Source organism: Lampetra fluviatilis, chromosome 4 (assembly GCF_964198595.1).
Source record: "Lampetra fluviatilis chromosome 4, kcLamFluv1.1, whole genome shotgun sequence".
Lineage (NCBI taxonomy): Eukaryota > Metazoa > Chordata > Hyperoartia > Petromyzontiformes > Petromyzontidae > Lampetra > Lampetra fluviatilis.
Window position 1 is genome coordinate 26,445,617 of NC_136278.1, and position 24,632 is coordinate 26,470,248.

Below are 24,632 nucleotides of genomic sequence, written 5' to 3' on the forward strand. Positions count from 1 at the left end.
CTGGAAATTCACGATGGATAGAACAATTGTGTCAAGCTTATGTCGAGTGAACTGCAGTTTGAAGAACTTTTCGGAAATGTGTACGTATTTGTGTTGCAGTAGTTTGAATAGCACAACACATATAATAAGAGAACAATGTAAAATACAACGTATGATTATGATTACACTTGTTTACCCAGGAAAGCCTCACTTGAGTCTTAAGACTTGTTTTAAGGCGAGTCCTGGCGAAGATGTTGCAGCAAGGTGGCGACGCTGCTGCTGCTGTGTAATACCCATTTGAGTAATGTTTAAAAATGTTTCTCCAACACCAGTTCAATAATTCTAGATTTGAAGCTTTCGTGACTGCAAGGATTCATACTCTTAGTTTCTTCGGTAAAGTCACGTAGGTAAAAAAAATGAAATTAAAATTTATAAATTATTATTTTATTTTTATTAATTTTTATTTCAAAACTAAGAGTACCAGTTCAATGTTTTTTTTTTACCATTGGTTTGTTTTCTTAGCTCTGGGAAACTGACCTTGCGATAATCGCAGACAACCCTCAAACAGAAACTCATGGATATCTGGTCACCGCTGGTATGATGTTGTTTACAATTACAGGATTACAGCCTGCCTAGGCAGGCCTGCCCAGGCAGGCTGTAATCCGGTGGGTATCCTGTACAAGTTTCATGCAGTCCATCTGCTGATATCGACTGCCATGCACACAGACACACTTGCCCACCACCCCCCAATTCAAAAACAACTTTTACTCAACTCCCCCCACACACTCTGTGACCTTCCACTCAACAAGCCAACTAGCCAATGGAGGCTCGTGGTGGGAGGTGGTGGGGGGTTTCATTTTCCCACTCTCCAACCAGCACCACCGTTCCTGGCATTCTTCCCGAGCCACTTTTCTGTGCGCAGCCGACGACTCTGTCGCGTTCGCTTTTGCAAGGGCCGCCGGCCATGGCTGTGTCATTGAGGGTCGATCATGTTGTGCAGCTGCTCAAGGCGCTGCGGCAAGCTTCGTGAGTTTCTCCCCTTTTGAAGTTGACGTCCTTTCAACATTCTATCGGCGGGAGGTTGTGTGTGTGTGTATAAACTGCAAATTGGATCGCTACCTGTGAGTTTTACACCCCTAGCTGCCGCTGCAATTCAGTGGCCTGAAATCAAATGTGTCGCTCCGGATGACCGCTGCAAAGTATGATCTTGAGTTTTGATTATAGTGTGCTGATCTTTAAAGGTGCATTGAAAATGGTTGGTACTCCTGCTGTTATGGAGTGACTCAGGCTGCCAGCTATGGCTGCAAAGTTTGGTCGTACATATTATGGATATCGTTTATTGTTAAATTTGAATCAGTTCCTATGATCACTGTTACATTGTTTTTATAGCTTTATTTTGGTGATTTCGACAACGTTTTGGTTTAGCCATATTTGTTTGTTGTAGTACAGAGTTAGACGTAACTTTAATCTAAATTGTCTTATGGTTGTTATTGTTTGACTTGCATCCCACTGGGATTTTTGCACACATCGTTGATATACGGCGCTTTTTGCTGGAAGATCTTGCTGTTTTTTTCCTGGATTGCACGTAGTCACTTTAATGTTTCTTGTTCATGTTTTTGTTGCGGTTGCACCGTATTCAAGAGCCGCATGGCTCACAGGGCTATACCGAATAAATGTACTGAAATGAACTGAACTGTGTTGGGGGGGGGGGAGTTTTTTGACACTCTCCTAAGCTTGCAAAAATAGTGAGTGATGACTCCCCAAAGTGCTTGCAACGCGAGAGGCGCAGTAAAATCGCGTAATCCGACTCGCTCTGGGTAATGGGTGGATTTGTGTTCTAAAAGGTGTCGACCCACACGGTTTAGGGGAAATTTAGTTTTCAGGTCCATGTGGTGTACAGCCGTTTCAATACGGGCAACAACGGATGTGTTTCTTCTCCCTTGTGATGGGACTTTGTAGGATGAACGTTGAGATTTAAGGTCAGGGTACGGGGTGACCAATAATGTCTGAATTGGTCTGTAATAAGGTAGGGCACTGATAAGGAGTTGACAGGCATGAAGATGCAATAAATGTGTACGAGACCACGTACAGTATATATACACACTAGCTTTACTATCCAGCTTCGCTCGGGACTTGGATTCACCATGCCTTTTTCTCCCCAGTGGCGATGTTCACACACCACACCAGTTACTCGTTTGAGGCTGAGTCGACCTAGGGGAGGCCCAGGACCGGTTCAAATTATCGTCACCGGTGCAGATCTCCTTCGCTGCCAGCAGCCAGCGCTATACTGCTACATTACTATTCTATGCCACTACACTTGTGACAAGTTAAGCTGCTGTTTAATTCCAATGTCGATGACCAACAGGTGTCGCTGTCCTGCCCATTCCCATGCGTACACAGCAACAGGTAGAGTCACGCATACAGCATTCACACAGCAACAGGTAGAGTAACGCATACAACATTCATACTGCAACAGGTAGGGTAACTCTAGATTTGAAGCTTTCGTGACTGCAAGGATTCATATTCTTAGGTTTTTTTCGGTAAAGTCACGTAGGTTAAAAATTAAAATTAATAAAAGTAAAATAAAAATGAAATAAAAATCACGACGTTTCGGACGAAAGCTTGTGTTGCCTCCGAAACGTCGTGATTTTTATTGTATTTTTTATTTTACTTTTATTAATTTTAATTTTTCACCTACGGGTAACGAATCCGGCATTTACACTCACTTCACTATCAGCTGTGGTGGTCGAATCCGGCGTTGTTTTACTTTCCCCTAAAATAATTCAGAATGTGTTGCTTCACTTATAATTTGTACAACACGGTTAATTATTAATTGCGTGGTTTTGTGTTACAGCCGAAGCAAGCAAGAGGCAGACAGATTATGCCTTTGAGGTGAGGTATGGGGATCAGTACAGTAAATTATTTTTTTATTTAAGGGGTTTCCTGTATTGGGATGTTTATCCATTACCATTTACGGGTGACTAAGTGTGGGAGGAAACGAGAGTACCTAGAGAAGGCACTCGCTTGTGAGGGGATAGCTCCCATCACTGCCATCTCCTGGCCACCTCGCAGTGCCATGCCTATACAATCTCGCAAGCCAAGGTCGTCAACCATGCAAGCACTAACCAAAATATCTGCTTAGCTTCTGAGATCCGCTAAGATTCATGCACCTTTACGAGATGTGATTGTAGGAACATCCTGAATATATGCTTTACATTAAAACCAAAGGTTGTGAAGCATTAAAAAAAAACAATTGTAAACCCCTTTGTAGCATAACTTCGTCAGATTTGTCTTTGTAACATGTGATTAACGGCGCTTTTTCTTTGTTTTCTCTTCAGATGGCATGCTCCAACATTCGTTATGGAGAAGGAGTGACGCAAGAGATTGGCATGGTATGTCTACATGGATTTGCATGAATTAAAATAAAATGACAATATGATTAATAAAAAACATTAATATCCATTCATAATTATCCACCACCTATCCGTGACATGCTGTCAACACAAACGTTACAAATAATCTCAAACCAATTGTTTATCTTCCATTATTGATTCTCTTTGCACCAAACTCATCCCTAGCTGTTTACCTACCCTGGCAACATGCATAATCAAAATCGCTAATGCCCCCCATCTCATCCGGTACCATTCCCTTAGCCTCTCAAGGTGATGTTGTCACTCCCATCGTGAAAAATCCCCCACACTAAACCCTAACATCCTGTCTCAGACCTCCCTTTCTTTAGAAAAGTCCTAAAAACGGGTCATCATCTCCCACATCTCTATACACCTCTCCTTCTGTGGTCACCACAACGCAGTACAATCTGGTTTTTGCTAAGGCCGTTTCACTGAAACTGCTCTTCTACATGTGAGAAATGGTCCTTTCCTCTCTTCAGACTGTGGATCACTCTCCTAGTTCTCCGAAAACACGCTCCGCTACTTTTGACACGATTGGTCATGCAATCAATGAGTGTCTCCGTAGTTATGTGGGTGTATCAGCCACACTTCTCTCCTGGTTCTGCTTGTGCTACTCAATGACTGTCTTCCTTTCCTAAATATGTGTACTAAGGTGTCCCACAAATGCTCCATCTTTGGCCCCTTGCTATTTTGAATAGCCATCCTGCTTGGCAAAATCATGTCCAATTTTATTGTCAGCCATCATTTATATGCTGATGACATCCGGCAGCTCTAATATAACATTACAATGAATGATACTAGTTTTTTTACCCTTTTATCTGGCAACAAAACCGACACCTTTTTTTACAAGGAGTAATGTTTGCATTGACCACAATACCTGCGGTTGGAATGCAAACAAAAAACACAATTCTGATGATGTATGCACTGTCCTTGAAATTGATTGGTCCACAACAAAAAAAAGTGTCGGTTGTGTTGCCAGATAAAACAGTAAAAAAACAATTATCATATTTTGCTACTGGCAAAGGAGGTTCCAATGGTGTAATTTACAATGAATGTCAGATTAAATGTTTTGAAGGTTTGTATGGTTGACTGCAAGCTATGGATTTCAAAGACAATGTATAATGAAGATTTATTGCCACTGCTATCATGGTGGTGAGATGTTAACTACCTCGCCTGGTATGCCTATATATTTAGAGTTTGCAACATCTTTCTCCCCATGGTCACGTGGATTTATCCCCTGGTCCTCCGGTTTTTCCCTCCACATTTAGGAACATGCGTTGAGAGTATTTGGCTGCTGTACATTTCCACATGATGAGCCACTTCGTTGAGCTATCATTTGTGGCCTGGTCGCTTCTGAAAAATAGCTATATAGCTCAGTGGGCCTTACCTCGTAAAATAAAAATTGTCTATAGTTTTTTTTAGTTTTAATGTAATTTCTTGCAGGATTTGCAGAACCTTGGAGCGCGCAATGTGTGTGTGATGACGGATAAAAACCTGTCACGGCTACCTCCAGTGAGGGCAGTGCTCGATTCCCTCGTGAGCAGCAAAATCAACTTCAAGGTTTACGACGATGTGCGTGTGGAGCCAACAGACACCAGGTTCTCATCAATCACCATTCCCGAGAAAACAATACAGTCGCAGTTGGACATAATGACACCTTATACTTGCACCGTTCTCATATCAGCAACACATTCTTACATTACGCTGGTGGGGGTGGGGGAGGCAAAGGGCAACTTCTGATATAAGCACACTACTTAAGATAATAGGGTTTCCCCTTTTTTCTGGTAACAAAACAGGTGTTAAGATGTTCAAACACCAAACTGATACCTTTTACAAGGAATCATGTCTGCATTAACCACAATACTTGTGGTCAGAATGCAAACAAAAGGTGTACAGCCCAGGTTGTACGCCTGTTGGCGTCCTCTGGTACTGGCAAAGGAGGTCCCATAATGTGCACACTACTTAAGATATATAAGCACTTCTGACCGTGTTCCCAAGCGGTGTGCTTCCATCTTGCTTCTGCTGTAGTAAAGTCTGCCTTGGGGCAGGGCTACGTCTAAACTGTGAACATGCTTCACAATACTTCATAGGCCAGTTAACAGAATGTGTAGGATGTAGAGTGATCCAAAGGGTTTAGCAGCGGAGGTGAAAAGTAAGCGCGTTAGACTATTGGATCATGCCGTGTGATCGTCATTTACTTGGTTTATAGCAGTTTATTTCATTACACAGAGCCAACGTAATGTACGCTGATTATACAGTTTGAATAATGCAAAATATGGAGAGAAAAAAAGAAGCCGCAGGACCACTCTTAATAAACAAATGTCATACAACTACAACTGTAACAGTGTTAGCTCTTGAGATCAAATCTGATAACTGAAGCACATCTTGTTTATATCAGCAGCCATTCTTTAGGTTCAGGCTTTTTAATTAATTGAAGAACTGACCAATAAATAGTCAGAATGAATTCTTACTCAAATGAGCGATGAGGTGGCGATTATTTCCTGTTTCCAGCCCTGAGCCAGTGATATAATTTCCACATTCCCATAGCTGGGGCAAGTATTTCCATCAGACAACCATAGTTGGCTTCCCTACAAAATGGTATTGCTTTTAACAACCCCTGATTATGATGATTGGGCTGACTCAACCCCCCCCCGCCAAACCAGAATTCGAACTTTTGCAACCTTCCGTGTGTGAGCTGCTCGCTCTACCGCTGAGCCACTGGGGACTGACAAAAGTGTAACGGCATATTTGTGTTGTCTGCTGCCCTGGGCTGCGTTGCAGTTTCAAGAAAGCCATCGCATTTGCACGCAGTGGTGGGTTCGATGCTTACGTGGCTGTTGGTGGGGGCTCCGTCATGGACACGTGCAAAGCCTCAAACCTGTACAGCGCCAGCCCTGATGCCGATTTCCTAGACTTTGTGAACGCCCCCATTGGAAAGGGCATGCCCGTCACCGCCACACTCAAACCTCTCATTGCCGGTAATGTATGTTGCACGTATGTACATTGAACTTATTTGCACCGTACGTAGCCAATCGTGCTTATCAGTAGTGCGAGGGTGCGAGGGAAGGAAAACAAACTATACACGAAAAAGCAATTCTAAAGAAAAGAGTTTTCAATCCAGATTTAAAAGTGTACCATTAGTCCAGTGGCTTCCTAAGTAGCAATGGGAGGACATGTTGACCTCGTGAAAATAAATGTACAAATGGCCTCAAATAGAATTATAGAGTGTGCTTCTGGAAATACTTGATCAGGTAATACCAGCCTTAGACTTGCTTACCATGTGACATTCATCATTGGATAGAGACTATAATATTTAAATAGGCCATTGAAAGCAAATTTCTTGTTTTATTTTTATCTATATGTAAAAAATATATATATAATTTTTTCTCGATTCATACTTTCACACACAACCTTATGGTTTAATTTCCTATTTTACATGTTAAGCTATTTTAGTTGTTTTCATTTAGTTATTTTAATTTTTTACCTATGTGACTTTACCACAAAACCCAGAGTATGAATCCTTGCAGTCACGAAAGCTTCAAATCTAGAAGCTATTTTAGGATTATTTATTTGTTACGTAAAAAAAGCTAAAGGTGCAGCCTTGTAATTACTTGCTCATGTGACTGCTGGTGGAAGGGCATCCCATGAAGAGACCTATCAAGAGCCCCTTCTAGCGTATTTTGGCCTACTATATTCAGGGTGACCAGACATTTTTGCGTCGGTGGGATTACCTCCACTTTACCTCTCCACATGTGACCTGCCAAGTCACTGGCCGTGGGATACTCATTTGTACTGCTGAGTGGACAAAGGCGAGGGGATTTAAGAAACTTGCGCATTGTTTCAGCTGCCATGCTACGAGATGGAATTGGCGACGTTTGGATTGTGCAAAACATTGTGCAATGTCAATCTGACTTTTAAATTATATACCGTTCATTTTTTAAAATCTCCATTTGAAATAGAACAAATGAATTACATGATGACAACTGCTTTCTGATCAGTCTGCCCGTGCTATGACAACGTGGCAAGGTGAAACACCCAGACGCACATTTATTCATGTGAACCTTATCTTCTACCAGTTATACTTAGGAGTGGAGCAGTGGTTAGTTCACTGCACTTTCTAGATTTGAAGGTTTCGTGACTGCAAGGATTCATATTCTTAGGTTTTTTCGGTAAAGTCACGTAGGTAAAAATTTTAAATTAATAAAAGTAAAATAAAAATAAAAAACAAAATAAAAAATTAAAATAATTTAACATAATTATGTTATTTTACTTTTATTTTACTTTTATTAATTTTAATTTTTTACCTACGTGACTTTACTGAAAAAACCTAAGAATATCACTGCACTTTCACTGATGACCTAAGTTTGATTCTTGGCCAAGAATGGCAAGTGATATCTGAATTGTTCTTGGGTCCCCCTTTAAATCACATTACCAAGGATGGTGAGGTATTGTCAAATAACCTTCATGACTGACAATCAAGTGATATTCTTGAGTTGAATGTGCCATGTGCCAAATGTTTGCATTCACTTTTATCACAAATTCACGCAGTTCTTTCATTTTATTTGTCTAGTGCCGACAACAGCTGGCACTGGCAGCGAGACGACAGGAGTGGCTATTTTTGACTATGAGCCACTGAAGGCTAAAACAGGTAATCTAAGCTTGGTTGAAAGTTAAGCCATGCATCTGATGTCATCCACACCTTGGCTATGTATAGTTCTGATAAAGTTGACACTGTAATGTATGTATGATGAACTGCTTTCACACCATACTTAGCCAACCGTGCTAATGGGAGCTGCGGGGGAAGGGCAACAAACTAAGCACACAAAGCAGTTCTAAACAAATGAGTTTTTGATATTGGACGGAAGAGCATTCCAGGTGGCCGCAAAAGCGCATCCGAAAGCGCGCGATATAGTGCCCGTCTTTGTTCGATGATTAGCCAAATGATTTGTCATGTCAAATGGCAGCTCTATTCAATGGGAATGTAATCGATTGTCTGTGAGCAGGCATTGCTAGCAGAGCCATGAAACCAACGCTGGGGCTGGTGGACCCACTGCACACACTGCACATGCCGGAGCGCGTTTGTGCCAACAGTGGATTTGACGTTCTCTGGTGAGCCCAACGCCCACTACCCGCACTTTAAACTGTGAGCGCAGACACACATTTCACTAATGGGTATATCATGTTGTGATTTGGAATGTAATGGTTTATTGACTAAACATTTTATTTCACGCACGTGATGCAGGCATGGAATCGCATGTGTCAGAATCGATTATTTACGATATACATAAATGATGTGATGTTGCATTTGGGCTGGCAGAACGAATGAGACAGAGCACACAAATGAAGCAGGACAAGACAAACCAGATCGCACAGACAAGATAGAAACTAGATCTGAGGGAGTACAAATGAGACGGGCAGTACTATCGAGCAGAGGTGTGGACTCGAGTCATGCGACTTGGACTCGAGTCAGACTCGAGTCATGATTTTGATGACTTCAGACTCGACTTGGACTTGCCTCATCTTTGACTCGACTTGACTCGGGACTCGAGAGCAAAGACTTGAGACTTACTTGTGACTTGCACAACAATGACTTTGTCCCACCTCAGAGGTGTGGACTCGAGTCATGCGACTTGGACTCGAGTCAGACTCGAGTCATGATTTTGATGACTTCAGACTCGACTTGGACTTGCCTCATCTTTGACTCGACTTGACTCGGGACTCGAGAGCAAAGACTTGAGACTTACTTGTGACTTGCATAACAATGACTTTGTCCCACCTCTGCTATCGAGACAAAATCCAAATGGCACAGAGCAAGACGGACAGTGGTAATGAGACTGACGTTACTCACAAGACATGAAGTATATCCAACAGATAATACCGTGACGGCAGTACAAATGAGGCAGGAGATAAATCCACAGTATTGTAATGAAACATCTCATCATTGATTGTCATTGAATTTATCACGAGCCGGAATCATGAATGTACTTAGTCTATTTTTCGATTTAAAGCTTTCGTGACTGCAGGGATTCATCTTCTTGGTTCTTTCGGTAAAGTCACGTAAAAGGGAAGTAATAAAATAATAAAAATAAAACATAATAAAACAATTCTCACGACGTTTCGGCCACAACGCAAGCAGCCGTCCTCAGGCGAAGAATGAAACACCACCAAGCTTGGAGCGTATATTTAAGCTGGGTTAGAGGGGGGGAGGTGGGAAGAAGAGCGCCTAGACAAAATAATTTGCATATCAAGTTTATACTTTAGTTTTTTACGTGGTTGTTTAGTAACTGCAGCTACATACGATTAACATTCCTTTCCTTTGTTAATGCTACCCCCCTCCCCCCCCCCTTTGATGCTGCTAATCCTGCATAATGCACGGGCATAGTATTGATTTGGAACCCCCCCAGCCCACCTCCTACGCATTTTCCATATGCTGAATTCCTCTTGATATGCAAATTATTTTGTCTAGGCGCTCTTCTTCCCACCTCCCCCCCTCTAACCCAGCTTAAATATACGCTTCAAGCTTGGTGGTGTTTCATTCTTCGCCTGAGGGCGGCTGCTTGCGTTGTGGCCGAAACGTCGTGAGAATTGTTTTATTATGTTTTATTTTTATTATTTTATTACTTCCCTTCTACGTGACTTTACCGAAAGAACCAAGAAGATGCTTAGTCTATGTATAGGGGACTGCACAACAGGAGTCTCCAAGCAGCTTCTTGAAATATGTATCCAGGAGAGCCACACTGAGTCGCAGGACTCTTTCAGGAGGATCACGCGTTTTGTTTTTGTTATTTTGAAGATTTTTTTTTCAGCCAATTAATGACGAGCTTTTATACGAGTGGGAGGAAACCGGAGAAACCCGGAGGAAAACCCACGCGTGCGATGGGGCAACACAATTCAGAAAATCGCTTGAGGCCGTAAACCATTAAATGCCCAGTTGTGGTTGGTGGGATTTCGATGCCGACCAATAGTTTTAGAAAACTCTTGTGCCTAAATAAAGCAAACACACAAAAAAACACACACACACACATACCAAACAGTTGCAGTAATGAAACATGCAGGACTTATGCACCGACTTATGCAGGCATAGTAGATTTCGATTTAAAGCTTTCGTGACTGCAGGGATTCATCTTCTTGGTTCTTTCGGTAAAGTCACGTAGAAGGGAAGTAATAAAATAATAAAAATAAAACATAATAAAACAATTCTCACGACGTTTCGGCCACAACGCAAGCAGCCGTCCTCAGGCGAAGAATGAGAACATTATCAAGCTAGGAGCTTATATAGGTGTAGCGAGGAGGAGCGCCTTAACAAAAGAATGTGCATATGAAGAGGAATTTAGCATACCAATGGGCAATGCATAGGAGGTGGGCGGAGGGGTTTCAAAGTCCCATTATGCCCATGCATTATGCAGGATCAACAGCACCACGGGGGGGCGCAAGGAACAGCGTTAATAAAGGAAAGGAATGTTAGTGATATGTAGCTGCATTTGCCAAACAACCACGTAGAAAACCAAAGTGAAAACTACATAAAAAACTAAAATATAAACTGATACTTACTATACTCTACAATAAGCTGAGTTACTAACAACAAAAAATAAATTACAATTCTACGTCGTAAGAAGTATATAATATACTTCCATCTAAACTTTATTCTCTTAGCATATACAGTACTATATACTGCCATAGATGGAAGTATATTATATACTTCTTACGACGTAGAATTGTAATTTATTTTTTGTTGTTAGTAACTCAGCTTATTGTAGAGTATAGTAAGTATCAGTTTATATTTTAGTTTTTTATGTAGTTTTCACTTTGGTTTTCTACGTGGTTGTTTGGCAAATGCAGCTACATATCACTAACATTCCTTTCCTTTATTAACGCTGTTCCTTGCGCCCCCCCGTGGTGCTGTTGATCCTGCATAATGCATGGGCATAATGGGACTTTGAAACCCCTCCGCCCACCTCCTATGCATTGCCCATTGGTATGCTAAATTCCTCTTCATATGCACATTCTTTTGTTAAGGCGCTCCTCCTCGCTACACCTATATAAGCTCCTAGCTTGATAATGTTCTCATTCTTCGCCTGAGGACGGCTGCTTGCGTTGTGGCCGAAACGTCGTGAGAATTGTTTTATTATGTTTTATTTTTATTATTTTATTACTTCCCTTCTACGTGACTTTACCGAAAGAACCAAGAAGACAGGCATAGTAGCTTCGGTATTATCTCTCAAAGGACATTCAGATGTGTTATTTCGAATATTATGAGCGGTGTATATTTTTTTACTCCAATATAAAATCTAAATCGCATTAAACTCCACCTCAATCTGTCGATGGACTTGTGTATTAACCTTCTCACTGCTGTGTTTGACTGAATGTGTAGCCATGCGCTGGAATCGTACACGGCTCTCCCCTACCACCAGCGCTCGCCGTGCCCTCCCAATCCAATCAACCGGCCCGCGTACCAAGGCAGTAACCCCATCAGTGACGTGTGGTCAATTCATGCCCTGAAAATCGTGGCCAAATACATGAAGAGGTGCGTTGTGCATCCCTACATTCTTCGCCCTAACACATTTTTAGGAGCTCTCGTTTAGAAAAGCCACTGCTGAGTTGTACTGTTGTCGTCCATTCATTTGGTGATCATGTGCAGCCTTGCATCAATTCACTGCTGGATGATGGCCTCCTCCATGTGGTGTCAGTCATCGGAGTTGTCTTACCATTTTTTACCACTAAACTCGGGTGTCTGGGTTGAGTGAAATTTGTTAATCACCGCACCAGCGTTCCACCCCGTCGTATATGAATCAATGGTATATTGTCTTTTTTTATACCATTTTTTACTTAAACATTTTGCTACCATACACTACTTTTAAAAGTACAGTGCTTTCTGAATATAATGTTGCAAAGCAAGAGATTAAATTTTTATAATCACCTAAAGCTGTCAATAACTTCCTCTGCCTATGGTTAACGCTTTCATAATCTCCTTTAAAAATACACAAAAAGCATCCAATAAGTAGAGGCATTTGACTGGAATCTAATTTTTTGTATTTTGGCCCTCAAAAAGATGTTGATGGTTTAACTCTTAGGGAATGGCCATCCTAAAGCTAGAAAATTGCTTTAAGTCTTGTACTAAATACCTAAACATGTCATCCACATCATCAGTGAACCAAGTAATTTGGCTGCTGTGAAATGTGACCTTGAAGCTGATAGCCTGCTAATGTATACCAGTATATAGAAGTAAAAGCGGAGCTTTAAACGCCAAGCAGTTGTTTTTACTCGTGAACAAAGTCAGATCCATTTCCCACTCATATGGACATCTCCTTTTTAGAGCCCCTGAGCCTGCGTCTCTGGAGCCGCATGCGCCTCTTCAAGTAACTGCTTCGTGAAAGTTGTTTATTCAGGACCACCGTCACGTATTCACGTGCATTGCGGCCTCTTGAAATATTGATTCTTGTTTTTTTTTACTTACCGAATTTAGAAAAGAAACGGCTCTTCGTGTTATATTGGTTGCAGACCCCTGCCATAGAACAACCACTGTCGACACGCCCACAAAGTGGAACTCGTTTTTTTTAATTAAATCCCCAGGAGGAACGGTGGGCTGAGCCAACCCTCATCCGGGATTTGAACTCGCAAACCCTCCGATTGTGAGCCAAGCACTCTACCAGCGAGTCACCTCGGCTGAAACCGAATTAATTATTAAAGGTTGCCATGCGAACACTTTCAAATACCCCTGGACACTTGTGTGTTTGTGCCACAGGGCGGTGAGGCAGCAGGATGACCTGGAAGCACGCTCCAGCATGCACCTCGCCAGCGTGTTTGCAGGGATCGGCTTTGGGAATGCCGGCGTTCATCTCTGGTAGAGTTTATTGCACTTACATCACCACACGTCAGTTTAACACGTAGGCTTTCGCGACCAATATTGTTCACAATAAACGTTTGTGGGTTAGATTGCGTTATTTATAAATGCGTCGTAACCCTCCACCACCCGACACGGCCAATCAGCAAAAAAAGTGTCACGTTGACAATTCTAGCGAATTGCCCGATGATGCTGGATGTAATTACCAGCGAAACGTCGTACTCAAAAATGGTAAATGTTGTGGATTCACTGTTCAACACACCGGTAGGCTAAAGTAGTGAACTATTTGTCTTTTGTCAACGTGACACTTTTTTTGCTGATTGGCCGTGTCGGGTGGTGGAGGGTTACGACACATTTATAAATAACGCGATCTAACCCAAAAACGTTTATTATGATCACCACACGTGCGATGAAAGAAGGTCTGTTGCCTGAAATGTCACCTATTACAGCTATTACAGTATATGTATACATATATATTTCCAATTAAGGCAGTGTTATTGCTTAATGTGTGAGTTTTTTTGTTACGATGTGAGAGGGTGTGTGTAAGCTATTTTACAACTTTCATTAATATTCGTGCGTTCTGGTTTACAACCTGGCAGTTGGTTTTTTTACATTGCGTTCATAATAAGGTTTTTTTTTCACGTGCGCATTTTCAGTCACGGGATGTCGTACCCCATAGCTGGAATGGTAAAACATTACAGAGCAAAGGATTACAATGTGGATCACCCAATTTTGGTGAGAAATTAGCACATTCAAGACACTTTAGTTATGTTTCTATGTGTAAAAGAAAAAAAATCAAACATCTAATAGGCAAGTAAATATGCATAAATTAACATTGAAATACTGTATTATGGCTTCAATACATGTGCATTAAATCGTGCATGTGAGAAGATATTATTTAAGTTAATGATAATTATGTGCAAATCGTATTCTCAATTATATTTAGTCAAACAGGACGAACAAAATTACACACTGGACAGAACAAATGAGTAACAAAATTCACAAAATGGTAACAAGGTACCAATGAGAATTGTTCATTCGAATCATAACCAGCAAATCTTAACAAATCCACTGAATTTCCGAGGGAGTGAATCATTACTTCCTGATGTTTTTGTTCATTCCAGCCTCACGGTCTTTCGGTGGTGCTGACCTCCCCTGCTGTCTTCACGTTCACCGCCGCCATGTGCCCAGAGCGACATCTCGAGGCAGCTGCAATCCTTGGTAGGGCTGCTGCCGGCATGCTAGTTGGCTGTTTGAGAAATGGTTACATCCATTGTTTTAAATACAGTCTAATGTAGCAGAACAGGGCAGGTGGATGTCTGTATAAACGGTCCTCCGGTTTTTCCATCCACGTTTAGAAACGTGCTTTCAAAGAATTGGGCTGTGGTAAATTTACACGTGATAAGCCACTTCGTTGGGCTATCGTTTGTGGCCAGATCGCTTCTGAAAAAGAGATGTGTAATTATAGCTCAGTGGACCATAACCTGGTAAAAAAAAAATTATCATGGGACCTCCTTTGCCAGTGCCAAAATATGGGAATAGGTTTTCCCCTTTTTTCTGGCAACAAAACAGTTGTGTTAAGATGGTGTCCTCTGGTCTCTGGGGTGGTCCAATCAGTTTCAAAGACAATGCATATATTATTAGAGTGTTTTTTTGGTTTGCATTCTGACCACAAGCATTGTGGTTAATGCAGACATGATTCCTTGTAAAAGGTTTCAGTTTGGTGTTTTAACATCTTAACACCTGTTTTGTTGCCAGAAAAAAATTGTTAATGAGTTAAATGTCATTATATAAGCTCTGTACCTATCAGCCCTCTCTACTTGCTGAGTGAATGGGCCATTGCCTAAAACGTTCCTTGACGATATACTTTTTTGATCCACAATACACGTTTTTTGGGTTAGATTGCATAAATATAAATGTGTCGTTAAACCCGCCACCACCCGACACAGCTAATTAGTAAGGTTTGTCATGTAAACAGAACATGCCAATTCGTTATTAGTACAGCACACCGGTGTGTTGGAGGGCAAATCCACAACATTTACAATCTGAGTACGACGTTTCGCCAGTAATTACAACTAGCATCATCACACGGCAGCCAGATTTGTGGATAAATCCTCTTGTTTCGTTCCTTAAATAGAGGGGTAGATTTGATGACGTCTTCTTGTGAACCACTACACCTCCACGAATGCTTGCCTCTGCCTAGGGGCGGACGTAAGCCAAGCGAAGCGAGCTGACGCGGGGTCCATTCTTGCCGACACTCTGCGTGCGCTTTTGTTTGACCTCAACGTCGAGGATGGCTTGAGCGCTGTGGGGTACTCGTCCCAGGACATCCCCGCACTCGTCAAGGGCACCCTGCCCCAGGTGAGTACAGGGTGCTCAAAAAAATATTGGACACTTCTGAGAATTTTCAACAATAGTAAAAGATATGTGCCTCTGGGCTCTGGAGACCACCTGGAGAAGATTCTAGGCACGTGTTGACAACGATGGCGAACAAGTGGAGACTCTTTGACTTGTTTAAGCTATTAGCATACATTTGTTATCAAGTTAAAGTGTATTATTCGTTCTTTTTCCATTAAAAACGATGGTCCCATATAAATGTTAACATTTTTTTGAAGCTACCTGTATTGTCGAGAGCCCATCAAGCTCAGTTGGCTGCCCCATGGCTGGTACGCTTGATTGCTGTCGCATTTTTTTATGTTGCCAATGCAACTTTTCAAAATTTCTGAATTTCCATTTGTGTAATTTGGTGTGCCGTAACTCCGTACGAGTGTTGATTATAATACACGGCACATATGCAGAACCTTGTGTCAATCCACTGCTGGATGAGGGATTCCCTACATGCTGGTCAGTGCAGGTTGTTGAAGTTAAGCAGCATAGACATGGGAGCATAGATGTATAGCAGAACAATGTACTTTGTTTGCATTGCCCTCTGCAACGCACTACATAGCCTCACAGCCTATCAGAACCTGCTGCGCATGGCGGGCACTCATCCAGGTACTACCCTGTTTAGCTTCCGAGATCTGATAAGTCAAAGTATTTGGTCATTTATCACACTACCTATATATGTTATGAAAAAGAACAGATACACTTTTATTCAAAGTTTAATATTGTCATCATGGGCAATGCATAACAATTTGTAAATAGAAGTGTTTGTGTAAACTGCCCACGCTTATATTACATACTTACATTGAATATAAATGCTGCATGGTCGAACGTTTAACACAGTGGACTTGCGATCCAGAGGTCGCCGATTCAATCTCCTGGCACAGCAGTTGAATCGATTGGCAGGTTCATCGTCTTGGTTCTTTCGGTAAAGTCACGTAGAAGGGAAGTAATAAAATAATAAAAATAATACATAATAAAATACAATTCTCACGACGTTTCGGCCACAACGCAAGCAGCCGTCCTCAGGTGAAAACCAGACGCTGTCGCCTCGACAGACCTGGTTTTCACCTGAGGACGGCTGCTTGCGTTGTGGCCGAAACGTCGTGAGAATTATTTTATTATGTTTTATTTTTATTTTACTACTTCCCTTCTACGTGACTTTACCGAAAGAACCAAGAAGATGAATCCCTGCAGTCACGAAAGCTTTAAATCGAAAAATAGACTAAGTACATTCATGATTCCGGCTCGTGATAAATTCAATGACAATCAATGATGAGATGTTTCATTACAATACTTTAAATCGAAAGATTGGCAGGTTGTGTGTGATGTGGTCAAGTGTAGGTACTCCCATCTCTTCTGCGATATCAAGCCAATGTGGAAGAGTCGACCAAATTACTCACTATAAATGACTGTCTATAGCTCCCTCAAGTGGAAGCCCTTCTGCAAGCAGTGCTGCGAGCAATGAATCGCCAGACTCTACTGGCAACCCTTTAAACTTGATCTGATCAATGTTGTGAATGTTCCTTGAAGTGTGCGTAATGGTTCTAGATTTCGATAGGGATAGTGGATGCCCTTCCGCCATCAGTGACGTTAGCAATACATTGCAGGGCTGCACCTTTGACCTTTGACATTGAATATAAATTGGCGAATGGGCAAGTTTATTTTTTGTACACGTCAACTCTCCGGCCTTAATCTGTTTCAGGAACGAGTCACCAAGTTGTCTCCAAGGCCCCAAAATGAAGAGGACCTGGCAGCGTTGTTTGAAGCATCAATGAGAATTTACTGAGGAAGGAAGCTCCGACCAAAATAATGTTCTCGCACGGCGTCGGATATATCTCACATTTTATTCAAAATATACTGTATTTTTCAAAACTAATTGTAAAAGCCACACATTTTCGGTGCCCGATATGCACGCTTGATGCAATATTTTGTGCCGGTACTGCGTGGAGAGAAATGATTGGTAAGAAGTCGCAGCACCTTCTAATTTCATTTGGAAGGGATTTTGGAATGATTCCACCCCCCTCGTGATTTTCAGACGATATCCAGTCAATGAGAAATTCTTACATAGCGCTTAAAAGTGTTTATAAATTCCAACTCTTTTTTTTAGGAACAGAAACTTGTCTATTCTTATCAGCAAGTCACTGCCATAATTATACCAAAAATAAAAGATGTGTACTTACAGTCTGAAAATGAAAGCTTTTCGTATCAGGCTTATTTTGTTTCGGTAAGGTAAAAGTGCTTGATTAGAAAATTATAGAAGAAAAAGAGGAGAGTTATGAAATGGGTCAAAGATGCCAAACAAAAGCGATGAGAATGTCGGAGAACACATACAAAAATGATTGAAGACAAGAAATGGAAGCATCTCAGCAGAAAAAAAGTAGAATGATGACTGGTAATTTCCCAATTCTGGCAGTTAGATTGATGGGTGCAAGTCGTAAAATGATGGATATATATATTTTGGTCAATCATTCTACAACTTTCTTGCAATCGCTGCTGCTTTCATACAAAAGCAAAACAAAAATCGCACCTTGTAATTAATGTTTGGCCGATTCTGCATCAAATGTATAAAGTCTGCCACTTTTGCTTTAATTGTGGAATGGTCAAAAGTGTGTGGAGGTAAGTGTGAAGCCACTGTGGAATCACGTCAATCACGAGCTCGGGACACGGCTTGCGTGGGCGCAATGGGGAGGAGAGTGGCGATTTAGCACAATAGTGAGTCCGTGAAATATGGAGGAAGTATGCATGTGCAAGAGGGTACACGTGCACCGATGTTCAGGTAAGGTCTTTATAAATATATTCAGCTATCTCTAAGAGCCCCGAGCACAATTTACACCCCCTTTATATACCCTCGATTTTCTGGAACCCTCCAGTACGTTCCTCCAAATTTCCATGTATAACGGGCGTATGTGACGCAGGAGAAGCTGATGGAGGGTAACGACTCTAACACTTGAAGAGGTATCGGCCTCTTCACCCGGTCTATTAGAGGAAGTGTTCCCCAGCTAACGCTCCCCGTTAACTCCTTACTTCCCTCTATTCCAGACCTTCCCCAAATGTAGGCTCGCTAACCTGGCCCAGCTTCGGCGCAGGTTCTGACCCTCAGCCACACGAGTCTGGCCATTACAAGGACATCAGACCTCACTGCTCTGAGGTCGCCACTGGCTTGCCCTGCTCGGCCCTTACAAGAACAGCGAGTCAGGGTAGTTCCAGGTCTAGCTAGCTGGCCTTCAGTCTTCACTGGCTCTTCATCTTGATCTGTACCCAACGACTGCCTCGAGCTCTCTCGCTCTCCGCCTTATATACCAACATGCCCTCGAGGGGGGCGGGGCTGTGTGGGATCCCAGCCTCCCCCCCCACACAGCCCCCCAGGGTGGAAACCGTTTGCGGACGTGGATGTAGACACCCCAGTGTAACTGCCCGTTTCTCCCCGTTACGTAACACCTCTACACATGTTTGCCTCTCATGCTCCCCTCTCGTTTCTCTTTCCTGCCAAATCTCTCCACTTGTCCTCAACCAATCCTGCTTTGTGCTGCCTAGCCGTGGTCCTTGCACCACCCTAACATGTCCTTACACGGCCCCTTACGCATTAGCCTTAAACAGCCAATGGGAAGCAATGCCACAACAAGCAGTCGGATCCAGCGAAGGATCTGAGCATGGGATTCATCTGGTATGTGTCTTGAGCATGGGTTTACAGCATGGGGTCGAGCTAATATGGGTTGGAGCATGGGTTTGGGCATGGAATCGAAATCGCTATTTCTGTAGATTGCTGTTCTATACCTCCTTAAATGGTAAGCACACGCCAAGGGTAACCTTAGTTGGATGTGGTATCTACTTTACATCCCTCATTCTATCGCGACAGTACCAACCCATTCCACAAAAAATCATGGGTATTCTTGGTACCATTGTACAATTTATTCATAAATTGTTTAAAGTAAACTTTCGAGTATTTTTACGAGCTATTCTCGTCTGACAGCGGTGGAAATACGGCTCGGAGACATGCAGATGCCGTTGATGATGCAAACTCAATTAAACGATTACACAAGTCGATGACGAAGTCAATGATAAGATAATACGCGGATGCTGCTAATGCAAGATGACGCAGAAGAAATGAGTGTGCCTGGAAAGACACCGAGTCTCGAAGACTCGCTTGTTTTTTCCATGCCAGAGGAAGCTGGAGGAACCAGATAAACCCCACGCTTCGAGGAGATGCATCTCAAAAGCCATATACCGGAGTAAGGGGCCGTCCATAAATTACGTCACGAGATTTTGACGATTTTTGCCTCCCCCCCCCCCTTTCGTCACACGGCGTCACAAAGTCAGACCCCCCCCCCTCAAATATGACGTCACAAAGCTCTGCCCCCCCCCCCCCCAAAAATACATGCTTCAAATCGCTTTAAACTATTGTCATTGTAGTGCGTATTTAATGTGGTGCTGCCCTCTGATGTTGTAGGGTAAAACATGTACTAAACAGTCTATTTAATTAAGTAGAACGTGTTGTCTATTTATTTAAAGTTGTGGATTTTGATGTGACGCCACATTTCTCAACCTCCCCTTCCCCCCTCGTCACACATCGTCACAAATGTCTGACCCCCCCCCCCCCCCCAGGTGCGTGACGTTATTTATGGACGGCCCCTTAGTACGTAGGCACTCAAATAATAATGTTAATATTTGAGAGTGAATGGCATTGGCGTTATTGTAAATCTGACCGCGTCTCCACAACAAAGACAATGGGTTTTCAAAGCAGACTGAAATAAACATTATGATTCAGCGAGTATAAATCTGAGGATTGTAGGCTCGAGTGAGAAAGAGGATGTGCGCTCTGAGCCAAGCCTGGGATGACGGACCTGGCTGGGAATTAAACAGATCATTCGCAGGAGTGACCACGTGTGAAGCTGCAGAATCATGTATGGCAATGTGAATATTGCATTGTTCAACAGAAGCACAAAGACTTTGTAAATACATTTCAAATAAAATTAGTATTTATTAGTTTTACAACTGTGATTCGATCTCTCCGTGGTATGTTACATGTATATCAGCATTTGTGCAAGTGTGCATCTTATCTTAATGATATTTACATAGTGCATTTAACAAGGCGCTTTACAGCAATTATAAAATTGTACCGAGCATCACAATAATTTGAAAAAGTAAATTGGGTTATTATACATGGTGAGGTTTTGATGCAGCCAAGTAAGATGGATTGATACAGAGGGTTTGGGATAGGCCTGGTCGTAGTTGAGAAGCGACAGAAAGCTGGGGGGTTGAAAGGTAGTCAGCCAAAATTAAGTTGGAAAGACAAAGGGGGACGCGGCGAGGGGCTGGAGCCAGGAGGGAGAAGGGGGCCACGGCGATGGAGTCCCCCGCACCACCGACGATGTCCGTAATGTCCATGCAGTGCAGCAGTGGAGAACCCGCAGCCTCGGCCTGGCTTGCTTTCCACGGACACGAAGCTTCCCTCTGTGCCCGGCATGCTGATACGGTGAAGACCCCCCGGCAGGAGCTGGACCTTCCATCCTTGGGAGTGTAGTGGTCAGCTCACTGCGCTATGAACCCGGAGACTGGAATTCCAGTACCGCTCACGGCCAACAGTCCTCGGTCTTTTGTGGGTTGACTCAAACTCAAATGAGGCCATGGTGAATGCAAAAAGATCGTTACTCGGGAAACAAAGGCAGCCGGGCGTGACCACCCGGCCTTGCCCCAACAATCTGTTTTGGCTAAACGAGGGATCATTAAGTTTGTGAAGAGTTGAAGAAGGGAGCAGGGAATGCGATATGACGAGAGAAGTGATCATGTGGATTCATAAATGTTCGGAGTGAAGAGGAGGAGGAGCGGGGAGGGGTTGTCGGGGAATGGAGTTGCTGTCCACGACTATTTACGCTTCTTCTTACATTTACATTTTTTCATTTTATTCTTGAAGCCCGTCTTGAATTTGCTGTGAAGTTTCTTTGCTTGCGTTCTCTTATTTGCCATGAGTTTCTTGAACTTTTCTTTCTTTTTGCCTGCAAGGGGACAGATCATGTTAAAGTAGCAGCAAGCAGGGGAGAGTGGCCTCTTCACCGAGGCCACACAGAGTCGGAGCAGAACCACAACACCACGCGTCATTTCGCAGTGAGCCTACGCCGTAACAGAGCCTTGATAATGCCATGCAGTGGGCCCTTGGAGCTGAGCAGCTACTAATGTCGCAGGAAAATTCAAGTATTTGAAACCACGACCAACTGCGAAGTTTCACATATACATTTTCGTGATATCCTAACCTGTGTCACACCCTGTGTTACATAGCATGTTCCCAGGGGAGATGTCACAGACATGACTACTTATGAAGTCATTTCAGTGGGTGTCTTTATCCACAACAGGCATAAATATTTCACCTACCGTAGAAATATAGTTTGTTGAATTTCATTTTACTTATTTACGCGTTTGAGTTGGTATAAGCCACGTTAATTATTATGATGGTCTGCTTCTGAACTATTTTTGACTTCATCTGGTGATGAAGGATTTGTTCATGAGAACAAAATTTGAGCTTTTTCACTCTGTAGCCTGATATGTCATGTAGCATCGCATGACTATTGCAATTAAATGTTCTGCCAATGTTGACGAGCGGTGTATCATCATGAAGGCAATCTGTAAAACACAACTCCCGTTTTCCACCAAGTGACGGTGAAGTCACCACGGCACGTGTGCCATGCTACGTGCACGTTGAGGCCAAGTGAAGGCTCGCTGGCAGGAGGTCATGGAACCGATCCAGTTGCCATAGATTTTCTGAGATGTAGGTATCTTGAATTTCTTTTGTACAATACATAGCCTACCGTGCTTATAGGAGGTGCGAGATGACCAGAGGTCGCTACCGGGTACCCGATACCCGTACCCTACCTGATACCCGGCTACCCATACCTGGCCGGGTACGGGTACCCGTTTGCGACCCTGGTGCGGCCGGGTACGGGTATGGGTATGGGTACGGGTAGGCCGTGAGTCACTGGTGAGTAACCGTTTGTCACTCATTTCGGGTAGGGTACGGATAGGGAACGAGTACCCGTACCCGGCCGGGTACTCGTTCCCTTACCCGTACCCGGCCGGGTACGGGTAAGGAATCAAAACCCGTTTGCGACCTCTGGAAATGACTGGTAGATGCACACAGACACACACACACACTTCTCTCACCTGACTTCTGGTTCTTCTCCTTATGGTGCGTCTTGTTGTTATCATCACCACCACCACCACCGCCACCGCCGCCTTCTGTGTTGCTGCTGGTCCCTGGCTCAGGCTTCAAGCTTTCCACCAAGGTAGTGAGGATCTCCATAAACCATCCGCCTGGTGCAACGGCTTCTTCTTCCTCTTCATCCATGGCCCTTGGTTGCGGCATTATGCATTGGCAAATTGCCCTGAAGGCTCGTGAGATATCGCTCCGAAGTGATGGTGGCATGTCTTCTTCATCATTGTTCATGAGATCGGCTTCGCCACCGTCATCTGCAGCCTGTGGTGAAAAGCTACCACAGAAAGTGCAAAAGAGAAGCAGAAGAAAATTGTCTAGACATGAAAGGTTGCCTTGTTAGGATGCAGTGCACGTGGCTTGTGCAGTGTTCACCATGGGTTCCTATATTCCTGCACAGTGCTCTTATCTTCCTACATCAGGGGTTGGCGATCAAAATAACAAGAACCGTTTTTTTCGAATTCGGCAAAAAAAGACCTCAATATTTCAACAGCCGTAATGCACTGTGGTGAATACGAGACGGTCCTTAATAAATAAGGTCACGAAGCAACCCTTAAAGAGCCGCATGCTACTCCAGAGTCAGAGGTTGCCGACCCCTGTCCTAGCTTCTACTACACACACATCTAGACATTGTCTCACAAAGCTTCACATGCGTTTGAAGCTTCTTAAAGTTATTTATTCATCACTGATTGGTGGTGGCTCGTTGGTGTAGTGATATCTTGGTGTGAACTGGCACTGCTGCGATGTTTTTCTACACGTAGCTGCCTGTGATGAAATTGAGCTGAGAAGTGCATTGCTTTCTGTTAAATTCGAGCTCTGAGAGTTACGTGGTAGACGTTACTCTGTAAAAGCAGATGGGGAATTATTGCCCCGTGGTGTAGGTCACTTCGTTGTGTGATATCTGTTTCCATGGACCATTGTCTAACATGGGGTGATGCTGCTTTGCAAGAATGCGATTTTGGATGCATTATTCATTTCAAAACATGACACTGACTTTACAGAAGTTCATCGTACCATCAAATAAAACGCGTGCTAAACTGCCAAGGACACGCTGATTAGTTGTGTAGCTACAAGATAAGGGCTGTTTGTTTTTCGTTTTTCTTCAAGTCACTTTAACATGAAGGGCTTACACTTGGCTCCAAACATTGTACAATTATGTTTTTACAAAGAACATACGCAGTGTTTTACATGGAAGGGAGGAGGTTGACATGGAACCAATGGAAAAGAGCGGTTGATTTTAAGAAACATGTGCTCCCTGGACCCTGTAGCATTTTACCCTCATCATCATCATCATCACACTCACCTCACGAAACGCCAGTATAGAAGCCTTGCACCAACACACAGGGCGATCAGCCCTATGGAACTCAGGACGGACAAGATAACCGTCTTGTAGACTGCGTCCACACACAATGGAGAACAAACACATTAATCTTCAGCAACATATCAAGAGGGGTGACTCACATCCTAATTAGTCAGGGTTAGGGACAGCAATATAATTGCTCAACCCCAGTTATTAATGCTTTAATATTTGCATTCCTTTTGGCGTTCTCTGGTCTGACACTGGTGAGACAAGGCGATAAAAGAGGCTGTCTCTGGTGTAGGCCAATTAGTCTCGAGGACAGTAATTAATTTTTAAAGCATGTTTGTTTGCATGTTTTACCACAAACATTTGTGGTTAATGCAGACTCGATGCCTTCCAGTAGGTGTGTATTTGGTGTGGGAAAATCTTAAACACTTCCTATATTATTGCCAGAAAGGGTGAAGCCTATTATTTTTTAATCGCTACTTACAAAGTTAGGGTTTACAGTTAGGGCTA

At 43.0% G+C, this 24,632-nt stretch overlaps 1 protein-coding gene across 1 annotated transcript; it reads left to right on the forward strand.

Annotated features, from left to right (window-relative positions):
* The first annotated feature begins 892 nt into the window (after window positions 1-892).
* On the forward strand, window positions 893-17,811 carry ADHFE1 (alcohol dehydrogenase iron containing 1). Its single transcript, XM_078855145.1, has 14 exons — window positions 893-1,005; window positions 2,345-2,385; window positions 2,834-2,871; window positions 3,318-3,371; window positions 4,833-4,987; window positions 6,171-6,367; window positions 7,960-8,037; window positions 8,393-8,498; window positions 11,761-11,913; window positions 13,132-13,230; window positions 13,887-13,965; window positions 14,355-14,451; window positions 15,434-15,591; window positions 17,318-17,811. The coding sequence occupies exons 1-14, from the start codon at window positions 944-946 to the stop codon at window positions 17,399-17,401; spliced, it is 1,401 nt and encodes a 466-aa protein (XP_078711271.1). The 5' UTR covers window positions 893-943; the 3' UTR covers window positions 17,402-17,811.
* Window positions 17,812-24,632: the final 6,821 nt, after the last annotated feature.